Source organism: Denticeps clupeoides, chromosome 4 (genome assembly GCF_900700375.1).
Source record: "Denticeps clupeoides chromosome 4, fDenClu1.1, whole genome shotgun sequence".
In the NCBI taxonomy this organism is placed as follows: domain Eukaryota; kingdom Metazoa; phylum Chordata; class Actinopteri; order Clupeiformes; family Denticipitidae; genus Denticeps; species Denticeps clupeoides.
In genome coordinates this window covers 8,815,737-8,838,099 of record NC_041710.1, presented here as the reverse complement: position 1 = coordinate 8,838,099, position 22,363 = coordinate 8,815,737, and the positions used below count along the sequence as shown (strand labels likewise).

The window sequence follows — 22,363 nt, the reverse complement described above, 5'->3', positions numbered from 1 at the left end:
CATTATTCGCTTATCTTTCTCTTTTTCTTAAGAGAATGTACTGAGGAGGACAGACTCGTTTAGCCTGGTTGCTACACTACAGTTGCAAATCAGCATCAACTCAAAGAAACATTTAACTATTAACGAATACATTTAAGTGACCATCATCTACATCAGCATTTTACTGTGTTTCAGATTAAAAACAAGACAATATTTTCACAGTACTGTGCAGATTTTTTGGCAGCGGTGAAAAAAATGCTACAAAATAATGCTTGCAAAAACGTAATAATTGCTTATTTTTAACCATTTACAAAATGCAAAGGTAGCAAACAAAAGGAAAATCTAAATTATTTAATGTTACTACCCTGCTTGCCTTCAAACCAGCATAATTTCTAATAGGTACACTTACACAAAGGCAGGGAAAAGCAGGGATAATGATCATCATTTTCACATATAAGCTGACACTGAAAAAGCTGTGTAGGAGGCTTAATACTTGGTGAGGATGTGAGGAGACCGCTTTTTTTTCACACAGATAATCTACTATTGGAAGGATGAACACGGCAAAACGCCACCAGGTAGTTATACTGCATTATCAAGGTCTTTTCAAATTTCTAAGTAGGCTGGGATTGTGCTCTTTTGAAGAAACACAAATAAAGGGCCGATGTTGAGGACTGTAGATGCAATGGTTGCCTCAGAACTGACAAAAACTGTCTGGTTAGAAGAAGTCTTTGTGAAAGAGATTGAAATGAAATGAAATGCCATGTCTCTGACAAGGAAACACTGACAAGTGACTCAACTATGCATGAAACCATAAGAAGCGGGCTCCAGAAAAATGGCAGCACATGCTCTGGTCTGATGAGAAAAAAATATTTGAAATATTTGGCTGTGGAAGAAGGCCATTTGTTCACCAAATGCAGGGGGAGCAGCACAATAATTAGTGTCTGCAGCCAACAGTGAGTAGAGGTGTCCAACAATGGAAGATGTTCCTTGCGAGGTTGGAACAGCATTGTATAAAGGTTGGCTCTTGTTTAAAAAAAATAATAAAAATTATACCTGTATTGTTAACACAGCCTTATAAAATGTAACACGGATTGACTACAGTATGTCTTTTTTCTGCATTGTGTCCCAACCCTGCCTTTTATCTACTGTTATCTACTAGAAAGAAAACACCAAACATTTCTTATATTAATAGATTTAATATAAGAACATATACATCCCGTTAAAACATCGAGAGAAACATATTTTGGAATCAAACATGGAGAGTATAAAGTTTCATTACATGGCCAGTCATTTAGCATGTAGGCATGTCTGTGGGTAGCATCATGAGCACAGTTACAAATAAGTACGTTGGGTTCGTATCAGCCAATAGAACTCCTCGGTTTGAATTGCATGCCGATAACTTCATGCCCGTCACAGAGCTGTACTGTCTCTATTAGAAATGAATGAGAACAACCCCAGGATTATTTACATTCAGCACTTTGGTTCTGAACATTGAAACCTTGGATAGGTTCTGACCACACGCAGATGTTGAAGGCATTTGTAAACAATAGCAACATCTTAAAAGAAATTACAAATGAGAAAAAATAAAACCACATATAAAGTGTACTTGCTAAAAGCGTATAGATGTTGGACGGTTGATTGGCACTGTATTTGCAGATACTAAACACACGTTCAAACACCGAAGTTTTAGAACAACTTCAGCAATGCCAATGACTCCGATACTCTTCTGTTTTGATATTTAAATAAAACGTTTATTTATCGACTCATGCAAAAATAATAAGTACGCATTGCTGTTTGAGTTTGTGTGGACACCAAGAGGGGGAGAGTCCTTTTCTTTTTCTACTTGCACAGCTTCAATCAGGTCAGGGTGCCCTGAGACACCCCACTTCCATCCCCACCAGGATAATGACTTCCTCTCACAGCACAATGACTCACCTCACGACAATGGAGAGCAAGACGGTTGAAAGCAGGAGAGGCTCCAGCAAGTACAGTCACGTGCCACTCCCCGCTGAGTTAAAGGAAATCTCCTGGGTGACATGATACATGCTATTTCCCAACAAACCTCACATTACCAAAAGATCACATTTGGGGGAAATGGGAATTGAATCAGAAAAAGTTTTTTTTGGTTACTGGCCTGTTATTCAAGGTTATTCATGTAAGGTTAAGATATTGATGATATGATTACATGATGTGAAATAATAGGATTATGTAGGTACATTTAAAATATGTAATGGCTATTATTTTGGCACAAAATGGTCTAGGCTGCAATACATTTTTTACTTTATAATGTACAGTGTCAAGAAAATTGTGAACTGAAACCAGAATGTGGACCTCATCTTGCATCTCATAACCCCTCTACATTAAACTCATTAAATCATGCCGTTTGCCATCAAAACATCATAAATCATTGGAACGGTGAAATATTCAAGCCTCTCCAGCCTTTTCTCAGGAGGAAGGAGAATGTTACCAAGACCCTGAATGATTGAGCTGGTGTCCTTCACTGCGTAGAAGAGAAGTTGGAGGGCGAGAGCCAATTTGAAAATGACGCTCAGATGAACAATGTGTATTTACAACCTACTTATGATTCCCATTTAATTAGTTTGGTGAGAATTTATTTCTGCAAGTGGTTGCAGCAGTTTTGAATCTGTGAAATCTGCCACAAATGCTCAAACATAACAGGTATACATAATCCAGACAATATGAGAGAAAGAACTGATGCATTCATGTTACAGGAGAAAGTAATTAATTTGATGCATGTTCCAAAGCGATATGCCAAGGAACCGCATAACATCTTCAAATATCAGTCTTGGCGCATGATAAACTGCTCAGGATGGATGCAAAAATACTTTACTGTTAAGAGACAGACATGATATTGGATGAGGGAAAATAAAAAAAGTTTTTTTTCTTGGTTAGTTAAAATGATTAATTATGTGGCCTGATATGGCAAAGTTGGGACTAAAAGTAGATCAAAAACTGGGCAATTTAGTGAAGTTACAAATGAAATTACTTCTGCAGAATAACAAAGAAGGCATTTCATTTGAAGAATGGGAAGTTGATTAATGTTGATATATCCTTAACGGATTAAGGGACTATGGCTTCATGTAAGCAATGTTGAATTAATTTAATAATTTTTCCCTATTTTTTTTTCTGAACAAGGCTAAATTTACTCTTTCACAGGTGATACAGGACCAGAAAACCAGAGCAATGAATCACGTTTAGTACAATATTTTGGAGCATATGGCACCTCAATTTACAAATTCATACTTATGTGGCAATGCTGAATCATGGTGTGGGGAAAAATAAATAAAAATGTCACAATGCATTTTTAATGCAAAATACAGTCCAGAAGAAAACAGGTCAGGAATTACATGTATGTGTGCTTTGACATCTGAACATATACTCCACATTATAAGGCATTAGATACAGATCTCAGCTTGTAATAAATGTTTTTCTTCATTTTTTGGCCTTTGCACTTTCAAAAAGTACAAATTCATCAGTTATCCAAATAGCGAGACAATAGGCTTCACGTTTTGAAATGAGATAAAGCAATATTTACAAAGCTGTCCACAAGCCTCTTCAAATCAATGTCAAAGGACATTTTTTTTACATTGCCATTTCAAAAGAGATTTCATTGAACATTACAAAAGAAAACAGACATTTGTCATAGAGTTCACCTTTTGGTATAGGTATACGTCTGAACAATTCATGTATGGGCGTCTCAATCCGAATTTAAGTACAGATGTACATCTCACAATACTGGATTCTGTGACTCCAGCAAAAAAGAAGAAAGAAATGCGTGGATTTAATTCTTGCATTTGATTTTATCATGGCTTGGTCGTTCTCCATGGGTTTCTATCAGCACAGAATCTCTGCCGCTTATTTCCTTTCCCAAATAGAATGATGATAAAATAAAATCCTATCACAAAAGAATACCTACAGCATTACATCTGTGTTACGAAAGACTAGGCAAGTGCTGGTCACCCTGCTCATATAACAAACAGGGTGCGATCCTGTCTAAATAAAGCTCCTTTTTCAGAAGGACTGTATTCTTATCTGTCTAAAACGAATGGGGAACCCATGGATTCAATGTGCTGTTATTTTATACAAGAAAAATGTCTCTTTTTTTTTTTCTTGAGCAGAACCATGAAGAAACATAAATGCTTTGCCCAGATAGCCCAGAATTATCCATGGAGCCTTGTATTCAACTCACAACACTTGTTTGCTTGCTTGTTCAGTTCCAGAGCTCCAGTTCTTGGGGTTTGGCCGGATACACACACAAACCCACACACACACTCACATGACACACACTGATCCACTCGACCAGGCAGAGCATCATGAGAGCACATCAAAGCTAGCTGCACAACTGACCGAGCTCTGGCTCAGAACTGTTGGGCAGCTTGGAGCTGAAGCTCTGGAGGGAGTCCCGGATCCGCATCACTTCACTAGTGGAGAGCTTGAGCCGGTGCCTGAGAAGACATGAGAAAAGGTCCAGAGGCTGGGCTCCCGGTGGCGAGAGGCGGTTGATCCGGTCCCTCATCTCCAGGAGCATCAGGAAGGCCGTGTCCTGTGAGCCCTGGGTGTATGGGTAGTCTAGCTGAAGGATCAGGTCTTTGATCCCTTCCGGTTCAAAGTGCATGCTGTAGCCAAAAACCTTCAGGCTGTTGATCTTCATGAAGCCCAAGTTGGCGGAGCGGTCGTCCAGGTCCAGCGGCTCGTAGAAGAGTGTTTCGTTGACGGTGGGGTCATCTGTGACGATGCGACTGCGCAGGTAAATGTGAACTGTCTCAAAGAAGGACTTCCACTTGCTGCCAAGCATCAGCGTCCAGTTGTAGCACTGCACTGTGCCGTCCAGTTTAGTTCTTTCCCAGTCTGGGAAGTCCTGCTGGTTTACTGGCATGAACCAGCTCTCAGAGTGGCTTCCTCCAAAAGGGTTGACATAGATAGCGGGCACGGGTTCCAGAGTGCTGTTTTTGGTTGAGCAGATCTGGAATGAGATGCCCATGAGCATGTGGATGAGATTGGACTTGTTCTTGTTGCTCTTGAGGGTGAGCAGCATACGTTTCCTCCAGGACGGGTTGAACCAGCTGCCCAGGCGGACATCATTGCTGATGTAGATGGCGTGAACCTCCATGCGGCTGTCTAGCCGCTGAAGGAGGTACCGCATCTCTGTGTCGGGCATGTCAAAGTCAAAGTTGATGTACTGGTCCAAGGAGTTGGCAATGCTGGGCCGGCAAAGACCCATGTGCAGGGCGCTGCCAGGGTAGCATGCCCCGCAGCGGGTGATGTTGTCCTGGGCACAGGAGATGCAGGAGGTCCCTTCTCCTACCAGACACGGCACTGTCCCTTGGCAGGACGTCACGAGGTCAGAAGCGCATGTGCAGCTCTGCAGCTCTTCTGTAAAGGTGCCCAGGATGCCGTGCTCGTTGCAGTAGAGGAGGGACTGGGCGCGGTTCAACCAAAACCTCTGAGTCCTGGATGGCAGATGACAATCAGAACAGGCAGAGTTAGTAAGTGCAGGGTGTTCAGGCACAATAAGAAACACTGAAAACGGGAAAAAGACTTTCATCGTAGGTGAAGTGTTCAAACTGATGGGAAGAATTTGGATTGTTCAAGGACGGCTTCTCTAGTGACAAAAGCCCACAGTGCTTTTGTTGAACCAGCTGCCCAAATGCATTTTCAGTATAATTTTTCTAACTACAAACATTTCAAACAAGTCTTAACACACCAGACTCGGCCATGTGCATTTTTCCCCAGAGCTTGTGTGTTTTCCACAGGTCCTTTACGTCCTCATTAGTCTAAATGCCATGCTTAAAAAGTGCATGCGGCACAGCATCTTATGGGTTCCTACAGCGTGAATTATGGTGTAATTATCTTAAACATTTTCATGTTGTTTTATAATGAGATAGCAGATGAGGTGCGGTGAGCAACAGCCTAGCCAAGTTCATAGCACACTTATGAGTTGAAGGCTTTTGACTTTTTTTTTTACAGCTCTGGAAAAACTTAATTGACTCCACAATATCGATAAAAGCATTTTTACATTCCATTACTTTAAATTATTAATATAAAATTATTGGTAAAATAACTGTATACCAAATTATTTTATTTATTTTACCATTGTAACTTTTTTACAGGAAATTAAATTTCTGGCTAACAGTATTTTGATTCAAATGTAGATTTATCATTAGGTATTTTTAACAGGCACATAGACATACAATGAGAAATTGTAGGGTGGTTAAAATGTGCAAGCAAGCTGCACAAGTTGTAGACAGCTGCATTTGGATATAGGGTGATGTCTGCTGTCAAACGCTGTGTACAAAGTGTATTACAAGCTTAGAGACTGATGGCGCATGGAGGAGGAAGTATGGAATGAGTACGTAGGTTCCTTCAATCTGAAACTTAAACATTATTAAAGTCCATCTTCTGGCTGTGATGAATAAAGAAACACTGGGTGAGTAGTGGTTCATCTCCAAGGTGCACTTAACTGTCCTTTGTTGTTAAGGTTGGTTTATTTCTGTAAAGTCTTAAGATGTTCTTAATGTGACATTACCAAACACTACGTCTTCCAAGGCACTTCACGTGACTATTTGTTCTTCTGAAAAGGCCATCAAATTCTTACACCATGACCAAACCAGCAGACAAGGGCTTTACAATTTCTTTCTCTTTTGAAGCGATAATAATCTAATCTAGGTGTGTGGAGCACCTGCAGTAGCAGGAACTGTGTTAAAAAGCAGGGCCAGGCCGAGCCTGTCAGAGCAGAGTGGGAGTTTTCAGAGGCACGCCATTAACTACAGCCTGCCACTCACTCGGAGCACTTAATTACAGTGTGGCAACACTGACCAAGGGCCGCAAAGGGCCGTTCAATCTCAGTCCCTATTTTCCCCTCTCAGTCCTGTTTACCATGTTTCTCGGTCAGCTCACCGTCTCATAGAATCAAATTACCAATTGGCTTTAAATGACAAACAGTTGAACCATGTAAAAAAAAAAAAAAGCCTTTCAGGGCTGCCCTGAATAAGCTGTAGAACATGGCACGTATTGACTATTGACACCGAGAGGCGAGTTAATGCGGGGGGCCACCAGGCTTGATGGGAAAATGTGCAAATGGGTTTACAGCCTGCGTCGGTGCCGCTAACGCTAAATTGCATTGATTATTTGAACTTTCGCCACTCTCGCTGGGTGAATATTAACGAGCTGACGCTCTTTGCTGGGATAATGTGTGTAAAAAAAGACGGCATATTTCCTACGTCAATTATAAAGCGAGTGATCCTTTGGTGCTTGTTTCAACCCCGTTGCCTGTGACCTTTGAGCATTGAAGTGCATGTTTAATCCAAAGCTATTATTATGCATGAATTTTAAAAACAGAATATAACATACTATAAAATGACAGAATCAAACTTTTTCTTTGTAAGACTACACCTCACTGATCACCCCGATGGCAAATTGTGACTATTTGTGACAGCGTGATGAGATCCTCCGGTAGATGTACCTTTCTCGCGGCAGGCTGATCTTCGGCTGTTTGGGGCAGCGCTTGCTCAGGGCGAACAGCTTTCGCACGATCTTTTCCGCTTTGCCCAGCAAGGTCTTACTGCTGGCCTCCAACTGCCCGTAGCGTCTCTGCAGAACCCCGTCGGACATCCAGAACTTCAGGATGGTGGAGGTGTTGAGGAAGTGGTCGGTGGGCAATTTCTTCAGGAAGGCCTTGAACTCATCTGGGGTGGAGCAGACGGAGAGAACAGAGATAAATGAAGTGGCATGTCGGCCGAAAGAAATGGACGGTGTAAAGAGCGCATCAACGGACGATAACTCAGATAAAAGACCGACAATGTTATGATTATTGCGGCAGAGGTTATGCTCTGCGCCGTTAAAGGTTTTGGAGGAGTGGGTGAATTAAAATGCTGGTAATTACCTGGCTGTACATTAAAAAAGATTTAGGACCGAAGTTGACCCCAAAATTGGCAGAGCTATCAAACTCGTGATTAATAACAGCTGATGGATAAATACGTTGTATTACGCTCCCATTAGCTGCTGGTAATTGCATTGTCCCGGTCACAACATTCATTTTCTCAACAAATTAGCAATTATGCTTTCTAAATAAGTCCTCAAAACCAATTTTAATAAACTTACTCGAAAAAAAAGCCATCTTGCTGAACTCATCAATTATGCTGCCAAATAACCTTGATAAAGACACCTTGGGTAGTGATAGATGGTGTTTTTTTTCCTCGTCTGGCAGCCAGCGAGAGGGTCTGTATTTTTTGGTTGAGCCTCCCTGCACCCCCCCACTTCAGGCCATTACCGCGCCCATTGGTCCTGCAACCGCGCGGCTCACAGCTTCCCATGGCCGACAGTAAATTACGGGAATAACATTAATGCTGGCTCCGAGCGTGAGTTAAGCCCATTTCGCTTGCCGGCCGGCTCTTATCTGTCCCTCAGCCATCTATCTGCTACTCTGGACGCCGCCACCCTCTCCCCACAGATCCTTCTCTCTGTTCTTTTTTATGGTGTGTGTGAAACAAGGTTAGAGTCTGGCGTGTTGGAGAGCGAAAGCAGGTCCAGCCTCATGATATAAGTGATTAGAGGGTCAGGACTCCAGGTATGCTAATTACATTAGATTTCGCTGGAGTTAATTATATCAGATAATTATATTTGCACTGGTACTCAAATAGCTTTGCTTCTAATGTGTACAGGGTGAAGTTCATAAACTGAGAGCACTGAAAAGCTGTAAACCTGAAAGAAAAAAAACGGGTAAAATAATGTGTGTCCTTCAAATTCAAATGTATTCATTATATATATATATATATATATACACACACACACACACACACGGCGTGTCCCGAGAACATTAGGGGGACAATGTGAGAAGCATCGAGGTGTCCAAGGTCAACCAGGACCCAGTCCAAAAAGGGTCCTGCACCCGTCCACTTACACCAGTCCTCATCCAGAAAACCCCTCTGATCACATGGCTGCCCCATGCCTCGAGGTATGGGGCAACAGGTAAGCAGGCATATGGGACCCCACCAGGAATTGTGAAAGTCATGGCGACATTGCAATGTTGATCCAGGGGAGGGAACTCTCCAAGCTAAATTTGCGATCACAAGCCAACTTCCCTCAGATTGACCTGTGTCCTGTGGACACAGAATGAAACATATCTACCTTAAATAAAGAAGTCCAGTTGCCATGACTCAACTTTCAGACAATTTCACCTGGTTGACCGAGAATCTTCACAGAAATATCTCCAAGATTGAGCTATTGTCAATGGGGCTGAGTCGGCTGTGTCTAGTTGGTGATTCTGTCATTCTGTCAGGGACGTGAGTGAAAACTGTTAGCTCACATTTATGAAGTATAAGGAATATTTTTTTTGTCTCACCACAGAACATGTGCACAGCGCACAGCGGAAGACCCAAAGAAAACGCGCCTCGGCAGTTATGTATTCCAGGCATCAATCAGCAAATGCACGCTGGGGCCGCAGTATGGAAATGTAACCTCATAAAAAAAACACAATCTCTCGCGGTGTACCTTATCACTGCAAATCAGAAAGCTCTGACCTGTTTATCTGGAGCCCCAACAGAGCAAAGCCCACAACAGCACGGCGCCGCCTGAACATTACCGGCTGGCTCCGTGCCTCCATATCTCTCTTTGTGCGTCTCCCTCGCGCTGTGTCTCCTCGATCACTCTTTCACTGCTGATCTCATTCCGCATTTCATTGGTCAATTTTCCCCTCGTACTCATCTTTCCTGTCCCTTTCTGTTCATCAGTCTTCTGCAGTCCTGTCCCCTCGCCCTGTCTGCATATTAGTATTCAATGCACTCAGAGGGAATACTCTCCTCTTTTCTGGCATTTATGACTTTATGCACAAATTCATGGACAATTTAGCTCTTTCAGGAAGTGTCAGAGAGAAGGATGAGGTTATTTTCCATAATGGACCCTGCAGACTTTCAGTCTTCGAAGTAAATTAGGATTGCACATGATCACAAACAGGAGGAGACAGAGAAGTGACGGCCGTCGACTCGTGTTCATCTGTCCTCGAAATGAGGGTGGAGAATTTCCTGCGTTCGCAGTGAATGAGCAGAAGGACATCTGCAAAGAACAGCGCAGACAGAGGCGACGGACGTCCACGTTTCGACGTGAGACAGCTGGCAACAGATAACATTCTGCATTTAAATCACAGCGCAGTCCTTCATTTTACATATCCTGAGCTGGGTTTTTTTTACCCGTTCACTGAGTGCCTTTAAAAAAAGATATTCAAACACTGAACATTTATGTAAATTAAGGCCATGCAGCGTTAATAGTGCTACTTGGCGGTGTGTTTGGGCAAGGATCTCACAATACGATACGTATCACGATACCACTATATTACAATATATTGTGATACTGTACATACTGTGATACTCTACAGTTCATTCAAAATGTAAAAACAGAGCTGAAATACAAGACGCTGCCTCACTCTTTTTACTAATGCCAGGCCTTAATTCAAGTAAGTACCCAGCTGTACAGCGCCATCTACAGGAGTGGAGGTTGTAGTCACACACTGATTCCCATCTCCACTGACCTCACTAAAACGCTCGACTCCACCACCTGGTGGACTACATGTGCATGCAAAAATATCGAAATTTGATGTCCCTGTATCGATACAATATCGGCACATAAAATATCGCGATATATTGCTGTATCAATATTTTCTAACACCCCTAGTGCTATCACTACTAATATTAAAATTGATAATGCAGTCATTTAGTATGGGCTTAATTTTCATGGTGAAATAATAAATGTACCGCTTGGGAGATGTTTGCTAATGTCAGAGCAAGAATGTCTGAAGAGGAGGAATGTACTCCTCTGTATGATACACACAAGTGTAACCTAGTGTCCTTGATGAAACTATCATGGGACCACTTTCACATCATCTTCACAACACTTACATTCAAGAATTCAGATTGACACGCAATTAAATAAATACAATTTCAAACACTATCCAAGCACTATGTAACAAAGTGCTTTCAAAAAATCCCTCGTCAATACTATCACTTTTCAACATTGATGCTTAGTCATAAGCAAAAAGATAATTTCATAGTAATAAATTACTATTTCGATTCCAAGCTAGGAGGTGGGAGGCCACGTTACTCTCTCCTAGTAGTGATGTGGGTTCCTGCCATCCAAAGGCATGTGCACTAGGTGAGCTGGTGACTCTAAATTGTCCATGTGAATGTGTGATTGAATGGTGTGTTTGTGTATGTGCCCCGTGGTGCACCCATTCTTTTGAGATCGACTCAGGCGAAAGTGACCCTGAGTAACAGGACAATGAGATTATGGAAAGTGACTGAGTGAGTAAGTATTTGAATTACTCAAAAATATAAGGGAATGTGAAAGTGTGAGTTGGATCCTCTTAATTGTATTAGAAGCCTCTTCTCTGCCATTCAAGTAACCATTCTAGAGGCTGCTGTTTGATCCAGAGATATTGTGATTGATTAATGCTGATAAAAAAAATCATGTTTCTTGTAGCACACAATGCTTTTCATTCCCCCTGTGGTCTCATCATATTTACTCCTACTCAGTTCTGATGACCAGAGACAATCATGATTTACTTCCTCAAGGCAAAATAGATCTATATAGAAGCTTGACTTATTACTGAACACTGATATCAAGCTCAAGTGCATATCAGAGTAAAGGCAGTCCTCATAAACTGCTTTAATATTTCCTCTAATTTTCAGTCATTTGATGCAAATAAGCACATTCATTACACTTGTAATGAACTGCTTTGCATGTGAATAAAGCAGTAGGAGGGCAATTATAATCTACAGGTTCAGCCTGCGGCGTGATGCACAAAGCAGGAGATATGCAAGGTCGAGAGCGCTTCCTTTCATCAGGCCTGAACCTTTCAGATTAACATTTATTCTATCCACAGTAAAACAAATGCAAAAGGCAGACCACAAAGCAACTGTAGGATGTGAGACAAGAGACCCCTGTACTTCAACAACCGCCATGTTTTCTCCTATAAAAAGAGGCTGCCCATGTAAATCATGTAAATAGGCGTGTTTGTCAGCAGGAGACGTCAGCTTGGAATAATATAGGCATCTGATGCTAAATACAATGTGGAGTGCTGTTTGCTGGAACTGGGAGAAGTGGGAGGAGCCTAAATAAATCACTGCAACATGAAAGCCTTTCTCATGAAACGAGCTGTGACCTGGCTGTAGAGGACTTCATTCGGCAGGAACATGATTCAAAATGTTCTGTAGGGTCGATTGAGGGGGTCTCTCACTAATGTGGATCAGTCAAATAGATCCGCACTGAAATCTGCTCGCCTGTGATTGCCTGTTCTCATGCATACAAAGTGAAGCACTGTGCAGCTATTTTCTCAGACAGAAGGTGCAAATCCGAAATATGCTGAAGCGCTTCTGGGGTGGGGAATGGAGAATCTCTCAGACACATCCATCTGCACAGCGTCTGCAGGATCTGACATCCTTGTGCCGCTGTTCATCTCAGCAGGAGAATAAAATAAATAAAAAATCTGCCCAAACCACTAACAAAACTCATGTTTCTCCAGGAGAAAATGCAACATCTGATCATCTGAGCATCTTTCTCATTCTACACCTGTAGACTGAACTCAAAATACATCAACAGATCATGCTGGCACCTGACCGACCTTCAAAAAAGTTTAAGAATGAACATAATAATTAAAATATCAATAAAGTAGACAGATGCCTTCAACAATGTAAAATCTTTGTATGTCTATATATCTGGACATTATGATTTATCCATTAATAAATAGTGAAATGATAGCAGGGATGCTATCATTGCTATGCTTGTTATCATGCTTTAGATTTTTTTGATTGGTGGAAGATCTGCTGCTCGAGATTTAATTAAGATCTTAAGTGTCTTTCTTTTTCACCCTTCACAGTGAGAACAATGGAAGTTGTAGCCAAACTTGTAGTAATGCTGCGCTTGTATCTGAGATGATCTGCAGGGTTTAATACGCACAGTAAAACATGGTTTACTAAGACATAATTCATGATCTGCACCTTGAAACATTTCTAGAGTTAGTCCTGTTTCCAACAGTTGTCATATGTATTTTAACATTTTATGTCAGACCTATTGCTCCGTTCAAGCTACATATTTTTCAGCAAAATGCCATCAGAAATATGAATTACTCCGAATCGTCATGGACCACGCTCAGCAGGCATGTCATGTTTGCAAACACATCATCCAGCAGAAAAGCTGCCTCCTCAGCTTCATGCACCATTGAGCCACTCCCATAGGAATCCCCTCATCTGCCAGGAATAAACAGGCTATAGATCTATTATAGTTCAATGGTGCCATCAGATTTTTTTCTCAATTGCACTCTTGTGGGTGCTTTTACGAGGGAAAAGCATCTGAATGTTGGAAAAAAAAGGTTGCGTTTTCAAGGTTGCGTCCGAGGTTAACTCTACACATCTTAACTCCTGATCTGGCCTGTATGGATATGTTTTATACATGGAAGCCACGTGGTATGTTAAGGCCTTATAAAATCATCACAGATCAAAAAGCATTTGATTCTGTAGATGTGTATTTGTTGTGTGCCAAGAACATTTGTTTAATTATCTGGTATCAAATTTCATAAACTGAAATATTAATGCTGGTTTCAGATATCAAGCCTTACATTTTCCTTAATAGCTTGTTATTGAATACAAAATTTGATTGCTATACTGCAAGCCTTTCAGAAACACCAGCATTAAGCCTGCACAGAAAAAGAGTGCTTTTAAAACACAGAGGCAGTGCACTGACCTTAAAATTCAATTGTATTTACACTGATGGATGTTTTTTGCAAGCTGAAATGGTGTACTCTATATTTAAGTGTGTAAACTACATGATATGACTGCAATCATCAATGATCCTTTAAAATAAAAATTGTCACATTTTCACTAAGACCAGCATTTTATTGGCCTATGAGGCTTGTAAGGCACTATTTATCTGGAAAACTTCCTGGCCTACTATACTGTATCTATGATTTAGACATGCCTTATTACATACTGTTATATTTAAGGTATAGTCATTATAGACATGGTTCTAACAGTCATTAAAAAATGGAAAAGTCGTGGATTTTGAAAAGAGAATTGTCCAGGTCTTGTAAAGTTTTGGAATACAAAATAAACATAAAAAGTTATGGAAGAGTCATTGAAATCTGACTGAGTACATAGTTCCTTTAAGACTGTTTTTACAACTACAATGTTTAACAATGTTCCACAGGTCTATAGTAGCTTTGCTGGCTTTACGTAGTGAACCATGTGACGTGGTGCTGCGTGTGTTGCTTCACATTCCAGCACCTCCGCAGCATCTTGTGTCCAATTAAAAGTCATGTAAATTACAGAAGATGATTTAATCCCGAACCTGATTGGGACGTTTTACTCGAGCTCGGGCTGTGCGAACTTTGAGAAACAATGTCATTAAAGTTAAACTTTTCTGGATTGTCATAAAGTTAGTTTAACAGTATTTTGGTAAATATAATTTTTTTTTGCACATAACATAAAATTCTTTGGAAAAATTGTGTACAAACCCTGAATAGAAATTTGCCAAAGATTTGTCTGCCCCCATTGGTGAGGTGATGACACATTGTGATTTGATGATTAGAGAGAGAAAGTGAAGTGATTGTCATTGTGATACACAGAAAAGCACAGCCTCTGCTTTTAACCATCACCCTTGGTGAGCAGTGGGCAGCCATGACAGGCGTCCGGGGAGCAGTGTGTGGGGACGGTGCTTTGCTTAGTTGCACCTCAGTGGTACCTTGGCGGATCGGGATTCGAACCAGCAACCGTCCGATTATGGGGCCTGCTAGGCCACCACTGCCCCTAATAGATTAGATTCTATATCGAAAACCTCAGAATTGGGTTAGTGTCTCACTGCTTTGCCCAAAAACAAAGTCTGATTTCTGCACTGTCAAAAGAACATTAGTGCTATTTTCGCTTTCTATTTCATGCTATTAATTTTAGATAGCTGAAATAGGGTCCTATATATCTAGAATCTTTCTGACCCTCTCAGACTCCAGCCCATGATTTAGGATTTTGGCAGGGAGCTGGGGGTGAAATTACACTATACTATACTAGAGTATACTATACTATAAAATAATTATTGTAAAGAGTTCTTTATTGTAAACCAGTCAGACTTTCATGAAACAATGATGCTATTGACGCAGACGGTGTTTTTCTATGACTGGACTGCATGATCCCCAGTCTGATCCCCATAGATGGCAATGAAATTTCCTGTGTGTCCACAGCCTGTCTTCTTAACGTTTCAATTCAATCAAAAAAAACTTGGCAATAAAATAGAGTTATTAAATATACACTTTGGGTTTAATTTCTGTGCTGTGGAATACATTAAGGTCAGAAACAGCAGAAACCAAGATGAAAATTTGACAGGCAACTTAATGCATTAAACACATTCAGTAGGCTCCCTTTCATCACTCTGAGTGACAGATCAAAGTATTGAATAACCAGACCTGGTAAAAAGAAGATCATTTTCGGTGTTGTCACCAGTGACCTGACGCTGTTACAGTGACTGTCTAGAGGAACCCCATTCTTGCTTTCACGCCCCGACCACACACTTGACGTTTTTCTGCTTGTTATTAATAACTCCTGAATAATCTATTCTCCCTGCTTACGTGCTCACATGATTCAGATGTTAAACTAGAGAACATTTTAGACCTCTCACAGTGGCTCCTCAATTAGGCTCAAAAGTTAATACATACATGGCGTTAAAATATATTAATTATTGAATATAGTTAATATATATGGTGAGACTTGGGACACCCTTCGTCTGTACAGCACTGCAGAGATATCTCCGCTGAAAATAAATACACTGTTGTAAGGTCAGTCAAATCTGCATGTGAATGAAGTAGGCAGAAATAGAAAACAGGCATGGTGGCCAAAACCGAACATCCGACAGACTGTCAGTAAAGTGAAGCTCAAATACACATGCTCGGCACATGTTAAGAGAAAGGATGCCCGAATATTGTCCGCTCACATCTGTGGTGACAGCAAAGACCTGTGAGCATAACCTAGACCTAAAGAAAAAGTTACAGGTGTCAGGCACTGCTTCAGCGCTCTGCAAAAGATTTGAGTCAGTACCATGCAGTGGTTCAGGGGGGAAATAACATCTTAGGACTGCTTTACAGATGTCAGGGCTTATCCAGGCCAGTCTTTCTAAAGCAGAAGTTCTGGACAGAATATCCTAGGTGGCTCCCAGCACTGTGAAGTTGCAGGACCACCCGGCGAGGGCGCTGAGATTTGAATTAGATTATGCGTTTACTGCACGGGAGGAGTACCGCTGGATTGGGTCCAATTGCTTTTCACAGACGAGCTCTCTGGCCTTGAGAAAAATGAGTCACACTTTGAGCGATGCATTGAGGGAGATATCATCGAACAAATACATAATTTTAACTTTAATAGACATCACCAGCTGTCAGCCGGCTTTCCGGCGAAGGCCAGCTGCTCAGAGGAGTCTTCGGGACTTTTTTCGCTCAAGGGGAAGGGTGGCTGGTTGGTGCCTTCCATCTCACCTGGCAAGCTTTGCACTTGTACATCATACGTCTGTGTCAGATCGTACAATGGCACGGCATTCGCAGAAAGTCGATGCCCCAAGGCAGCCGTTGGATCGTATGTAATGCCTTGCCTGGGAGTTTGCCGCACTTGCTTAATTAGACTTTTGATGGCAGGGGTGGTCTCAGATGTGATGGGAGGGAAAGCAGTTTTGTGACCCTGATAGAGCACCGTAAAAAGAATCCACGCATTCTAGTGAAGCCAGTTTGCTGGTGGCTTCAGATGCCAGCATTGCCATACTTTGGTTTCTGCCTCTCAAAATGAAAGCGAAATCGCTGAAAAGGCTGTTGAGACGTGGCAGATCAGTCATGACGCTCACAAGTTAATATGCTGCAGGCAACAGTTAGTCACCAAAAGAGTTTCCTAAACATTAATTACATTATCTGCTGTTCTGGTGCGGACGAATTAGCTAGAGACATTTCACGGTTGCGCGAGTGTGTAGCAGGTGTCCCAGGTGGCTTGTTTGTTGGAAGAAGGTGTGAACTTTCAGGCTTTTTTTTTTAATCCACTCAAGGTAAGCAGCACACAGAGATAGCTCCTAAAGATCAGAGTGTAAACAGCACCACGGAGGAATCCAAAATACATTTTCCTCTTATTTGTTTAGCACAATGGATTTCAAATATGACTGGAGCCTGAACCTCCCCAGTTGAAAGCCTGAGGCAACGGCATCACAGAGGAGCTCCCTGTAAGAGTGGGTAACCAGCTACATAACCTTCCTCTTATGGGAGCCCATCATCTTCTGGCCAGGAGAGGAAAAAAAGAAAAATGTCCTTTCTACTAAATGGCCTGGTGCCATTCTGACACTTCATTAACATGAACCCACTCCCTGAGTGTTCGTTTATTAATGTGAAAATTACGATTGACAGTATTCAATGATTACCCTTTATTTAAGATGCTAATTGACAAACCTTACACATCATATAATTGTGGTGGTGGTAGCCAAGTGAGTAACACACTCGCCTATGACCCAGAAGACCCAGGTTCAAATCCCACTTACTACCATTGTGTCCCTGAGCAAGACACTTAACCCTAAGTTGCTCCAGGGGGGGACTGTCCCTGTAACTACTGATTGTAAGTCATTCTGAATAAGGGCTTCTGATAAACGCTGTAAATGTAAATGTAATTGTTTTAATAACAATTGTAGTTGAGACATACACACTAAAAAATTACAGTAGATGATAACACTTCATGCTCACTGTTCTTGTAAATATGAAGCATCATATGGATTGATGATTATGATTGCATACTAATAAACAGTAAACTTTACAGTTACAGGCTATGGAGTAAAATAAACCTTTTACTGCATTAAACTGAAATAATGAACTGGAAAAACAATAAAAAAAAACATACAAATAACACAAACACAGACAAACAGAACAAAACTGATTGGTAAAAATTGTGATCAGTTTCAGTCTATGGATTAAAAGACTCCACACTATTAATTTCAATTAGACAACAATGATTTAGACAATATAACAATATAATATATTTTGGAAAATGATTTGGACAATATAACCTTTCTGAAAAAAAAAAAAAAAACACTGGCTGGTTAACTATTAGAACTGATTAGCCAGGATTCCTCTGCTGAAGACCTATACCAGTTAAAATGAAAAATTACAAATGCAAGTTTAGCACGTTTGCATGTAACATGTGAACACCATAAATTGTGTCTGGGTGTTACTGAACATTACCAAAAAATCTGAACAAACACCAGAATGAGAGTAAACTTGACCAAACGTTGCTGATTTGCTTAAAGTATGGTTTTGGTCACCATTGCATGCTAGTTTCCACAGTTTTTTTCAGTGTGATTTTAATAAAAAAAAAAACAGGGAACTCTTAGATTATGTGACATTAGCGAGAACGCCCACGGCGCTGAGCCTTGTCTGACCATCAAAACACCATCAAGACTGAAACTGCATATAAAATTCCAATTGGTCTGTTAAGACTGTTTGAAAAACATATGAAATCCAGGGCCACAGCACATCCACTGAAACTCTAAATCGGCCATGATGGCATATCAGCGGGAAGTGCATCTTGTCGAGATCACCGCGGCGTCGGCCATCATTGGCTGCACCGACGTCTAATTCACCCTCGTCCCTCTCAAACCTGTCAATGATAGCATTTAATTGAATGGCAGCGGTCGCCAGGGACGGAGACAGGGGTCTTTTGAAAGGGATCAGGATGTCGCGGGCGGAGATTACTTCCAGCACGGGGCGATAACTCAAGCCAGACAGACCACTCGCTGTCTTTATGTGGTCTTAAAGGAGCACTGTCAGCCGACCTTGATTTTCTCACTCGGTATGAGGCCCTGCTGCTGCGTGAATGCTAATTCTGGTCTTTATCTATCGATCACAGGGCATATATTATTCAGCAGGACAGCGGGGTAGTGGAGGATACCTCCTATGCTGTGTCCTGTGGCGATGCACTAGCAATTATATGTAATACTTCACAGAAAGGAAAGCGCTGGTAGCAGATCATAAATCCTTGCACTCGCCATCGGGGGAAGGGGCGCGAAGACGCGCCTCGCTTCTGCGATGAAGACAGCGTTCGTGGCTCTGGGCGCGAGCAGTGGTGGTTGGCAAGGCGGATTTTTCAGCAGGAAAACTTCTGTTAAAGCACAGGAGTTTTTTTTTTTTTTTTTAAACTTAGCGATGAGAAATGATGGCAACAGCATTGTCAGGATTCTGACTACTTCCTTTACATCTGGGAAAACATCAGTATTGGTTTCAAACATTTCAAAAGACTACGTTTATAACATTTTGAAAAGAACATTAATGGAAGAAAACTGTAAACTATAGAGAGCAAAATCCTAGGAAGCATCATTCTGGTTTGACAATTTTAGAAGAATTCAAAATGTCAAAATGTGCCTGTGTGCCCACAGAATATGTTCAGTAGGTAAATGCACAATGGAAGTCGTAACTGAATGATTATAATTTAATTCAATCCATGGTGCAAGGGGTTAAATCCAGACATGTATGTACTGCGCCATTGCATGCCGCCTTTTTATTGCCCCAATGTGTAGGCACATTAAATGAACGTGTGGCATTACAACACACCAGTTGCATTTGTTTTCTGAATCTGAATTCTTAGTCTTCATGTCGCAGATTGCGAGTATTCTGTTGTATGTAGTTCGATATGATGGGCTTTTCATATACGTGTTTTTTTTTGTGTTAGATTTCAAGAATATGATATTACCGTAGAATCTTGCCTCTACTGTGGAACCCTCTAGTGGTAGTGGACTGGGTTCTCCGCAATAATTATCAGTTTCACAACTGCTGCTTTTTAATATCCTCAATACAATGGGGGTACAGTGGTGACCTAGCAGGTAAGGAAGCGGACTCGTGACCAAAAGGTTGCAGGCTCAAATTCCAAACCGCCAAGGCCACTGAGGTACCGTCCCTACACACTAGACACGTTTTGTTCTCTATGCTTGCTGTGTACCACGATGACAACTCAACCACTTTCTCTTCACTTCAGTACTGTTAATGTTTCCATTCACTGTGTTTTTGGTCATAATGGACAGTATTGCTGGTCATAATGGGCAAATATATTTGGAGGTAGTGCTCATGCTCAAAGATGTAAAAACCACTCTTGTAGACAATATGTATATCACACATCTCCAGACCGTTTCTCAGTACTGTGGACTCCTTTAATGGCTAAATTTTCCCTACAGCCTCTGTGATGGAGAACTGCCATTTGCTGCCAGGGATTCCTCTGTATCAGAACAGAACATCTCAATGCTGTTAGTGGATAGCGCTCTCTTCTCAATCTCTCTTTGCGGCTCTGATCGCAGATGGAGGAAAAAAAAAAAAAAACTCATAAAAATAAAACATTACCGCAGGACTTTTCAGCTGCAACAAGAAAGTAATACTGTATCCTTCCTCAGTGCTCTGGGAGCCAATGAAATGGCACCTAAATAAAGACGGAACGACCAATGCAGGCAGAGAAAAAAAGAAGCATGAAATATGTCATCTTTGCTTTGACAAGAACACAACAAGGAGTGGGAGTGTAGCTTTAGCTGCCTGTGACCTTCCTGTGACTGCAGGCCTTGCTATGATAACACTTGTGTGATGGGCTGCTGTGGGCAGGCACCACTGGCGGTAAAAAAATATTTACGGTCTCATAAATGCTGCCATGGGCGTCAGACGGCCCAGCCCTTCGCGGGGCTTGTGACTCGCTCACAAACAAACAAACAACCAAACAACCACAAAAAAAGCATTTCGTTGTCATGGTCACCACAAATCAAATCTAGCCCTGTGGCCTGGTGTCTGACATTTCATGGTGTGAGCACTTTGCACCGGTGGAGAGGCAGTGGAATAGCAAACATGTAATGACAAAGTGGCACAGTCCAAAAAATGACTTTCATGACCTTGTGACACGACCAAGTTGCATATATATATATATATATATATATATATATATATATATATATATATATATATACACACACACACACACACACACACACACACACACACACACACACACACACACACACACACACACACACACACACACACACACACACACATATATATATATTTAGGAGGTGTCCATGGCGACGTTAATTGAATGAAAGTGAAGGGAAGTGCTCTACGTACCATATCCTCTGCAGGTGCACATTGCCTCACGAGATGCAACAGCTTGGTGCGTCTATTTGTGTCATTATCGGTTCTGCTGCAGTCTGCTGCACTGGATTTATGTGCTCAGTGTGTGGGTGTGTGGACGTGTTATATGTGTTCAATATGTGCCTGTCTGGGCGCATTATAATTATTTTATTCCCCTGGCAAAGTAAAGTAAATAAATAAGTAATGCTAAATAAATTTACTTCAACTATCCTGTACTCTACACGAACTCTAAACATACTAAATTATCCCATTTTTACCCTGCTGTGCCTGATCCCCAGCCCTAAATGTTGCTCCTGGGGGGCTGAGCTTGTAATTAGTGAATGTAGGATGCACTCGATGCACTGTGCCACTCATTAATGTAAATGTAAACCAATAGCTACAACTAAACTTGGTGACAAGTTTAGATAAGATGAAATATTTTATGTAACTGCAAATGTTCTTTTATCTTTTATCCATGAATTGTTCAAATCATTTCATGTAGTATTAGACTACGTAATGGATTCCCAACTGTTTTGAATTTAAGGAATATTAAAATGTGCACGGATATCCAATCATCAAATGTAGATTATGGTTTATATTATAGTAGTTCTAATGAATGGATAACTATATTTGTTGGTTAAATAAGTATTATTGCTTCATTGGTTCCAATGAAAACCCTCATGTTTAGTTTCTGAATGGCTTCATGCCACTTCTAGCTACTTTACACACTCAGGTCTTATACAGAAGGTGTGTTTTGTTTTAGAGATTTGATGAGACAGATGAATGGCGGCTGGGCTGTTTCAGATGGTGAAGAGCACAGTAAGAGTTTTTGCAAATGGCACAACATCTGCCCTTCCATAGTGTCTAGGGGGTGTTAGGCATGCTAATAACAAATAATCACGCAATGTATTCTCAAGTGGGGTTCATTATTCAGCACTCCAGAATAAGAGCATATTCGGTTGGTTAAGAACACTTGCGTGGTGTAGCTGGGAAAATTGAAATTGAAAAGAATGCTGTTGTTGGGGCAGTGGTGGCCTAGGGGTTAAGGAAGCGGCCCCATAACCAGTCATGACTGCCCACTGCCTACTAAGGGTAATGGGTTTAAAGGAGAGGACACATTTCATTGTGTGCACCGTGTGCTGTGCTGTGTTTCACAATGACAATCGCTTATAATTTTCACCTCAATTTGTTGCATGAGGCCCTCAGATCACCCAGTATCTG

The 22,363-nt window shown here is 41.3% G+C and overlaps 1 protein-coding gene across 1 annotated transcript in view; it reads right to left on the bottom strand.

Annotated features, from left to right (window-relative positions):
* Positions 1-2,550: 2,550 nt before the first annotated feature.
* brinp2 (bone morphogenetic protein/retinoic acid inducible neural-specific 2) overlaps positions 2,551-22,363 on the bottom strand; it is a 90,580-nt gene continuing 70,767 nt past the window's right edge. The window contains exons 7-8 of the mRNA XM_028978117.1: positions 7,463-7,685; positions 2,551-5,450 (exon numbers count right to left, since the gene is read on the bottom strand). Coding sequence (XP_028833950.1) covers positions 4,331-5,450; positions 7,463-7,685 — 1,343 coding nt within the window. The 3' untranslated portion in view covers positions 2,551-4,330. The remainder of the gene's footprint in view (positions 5,451-7,462; positions 7,686-22,363) is intronic.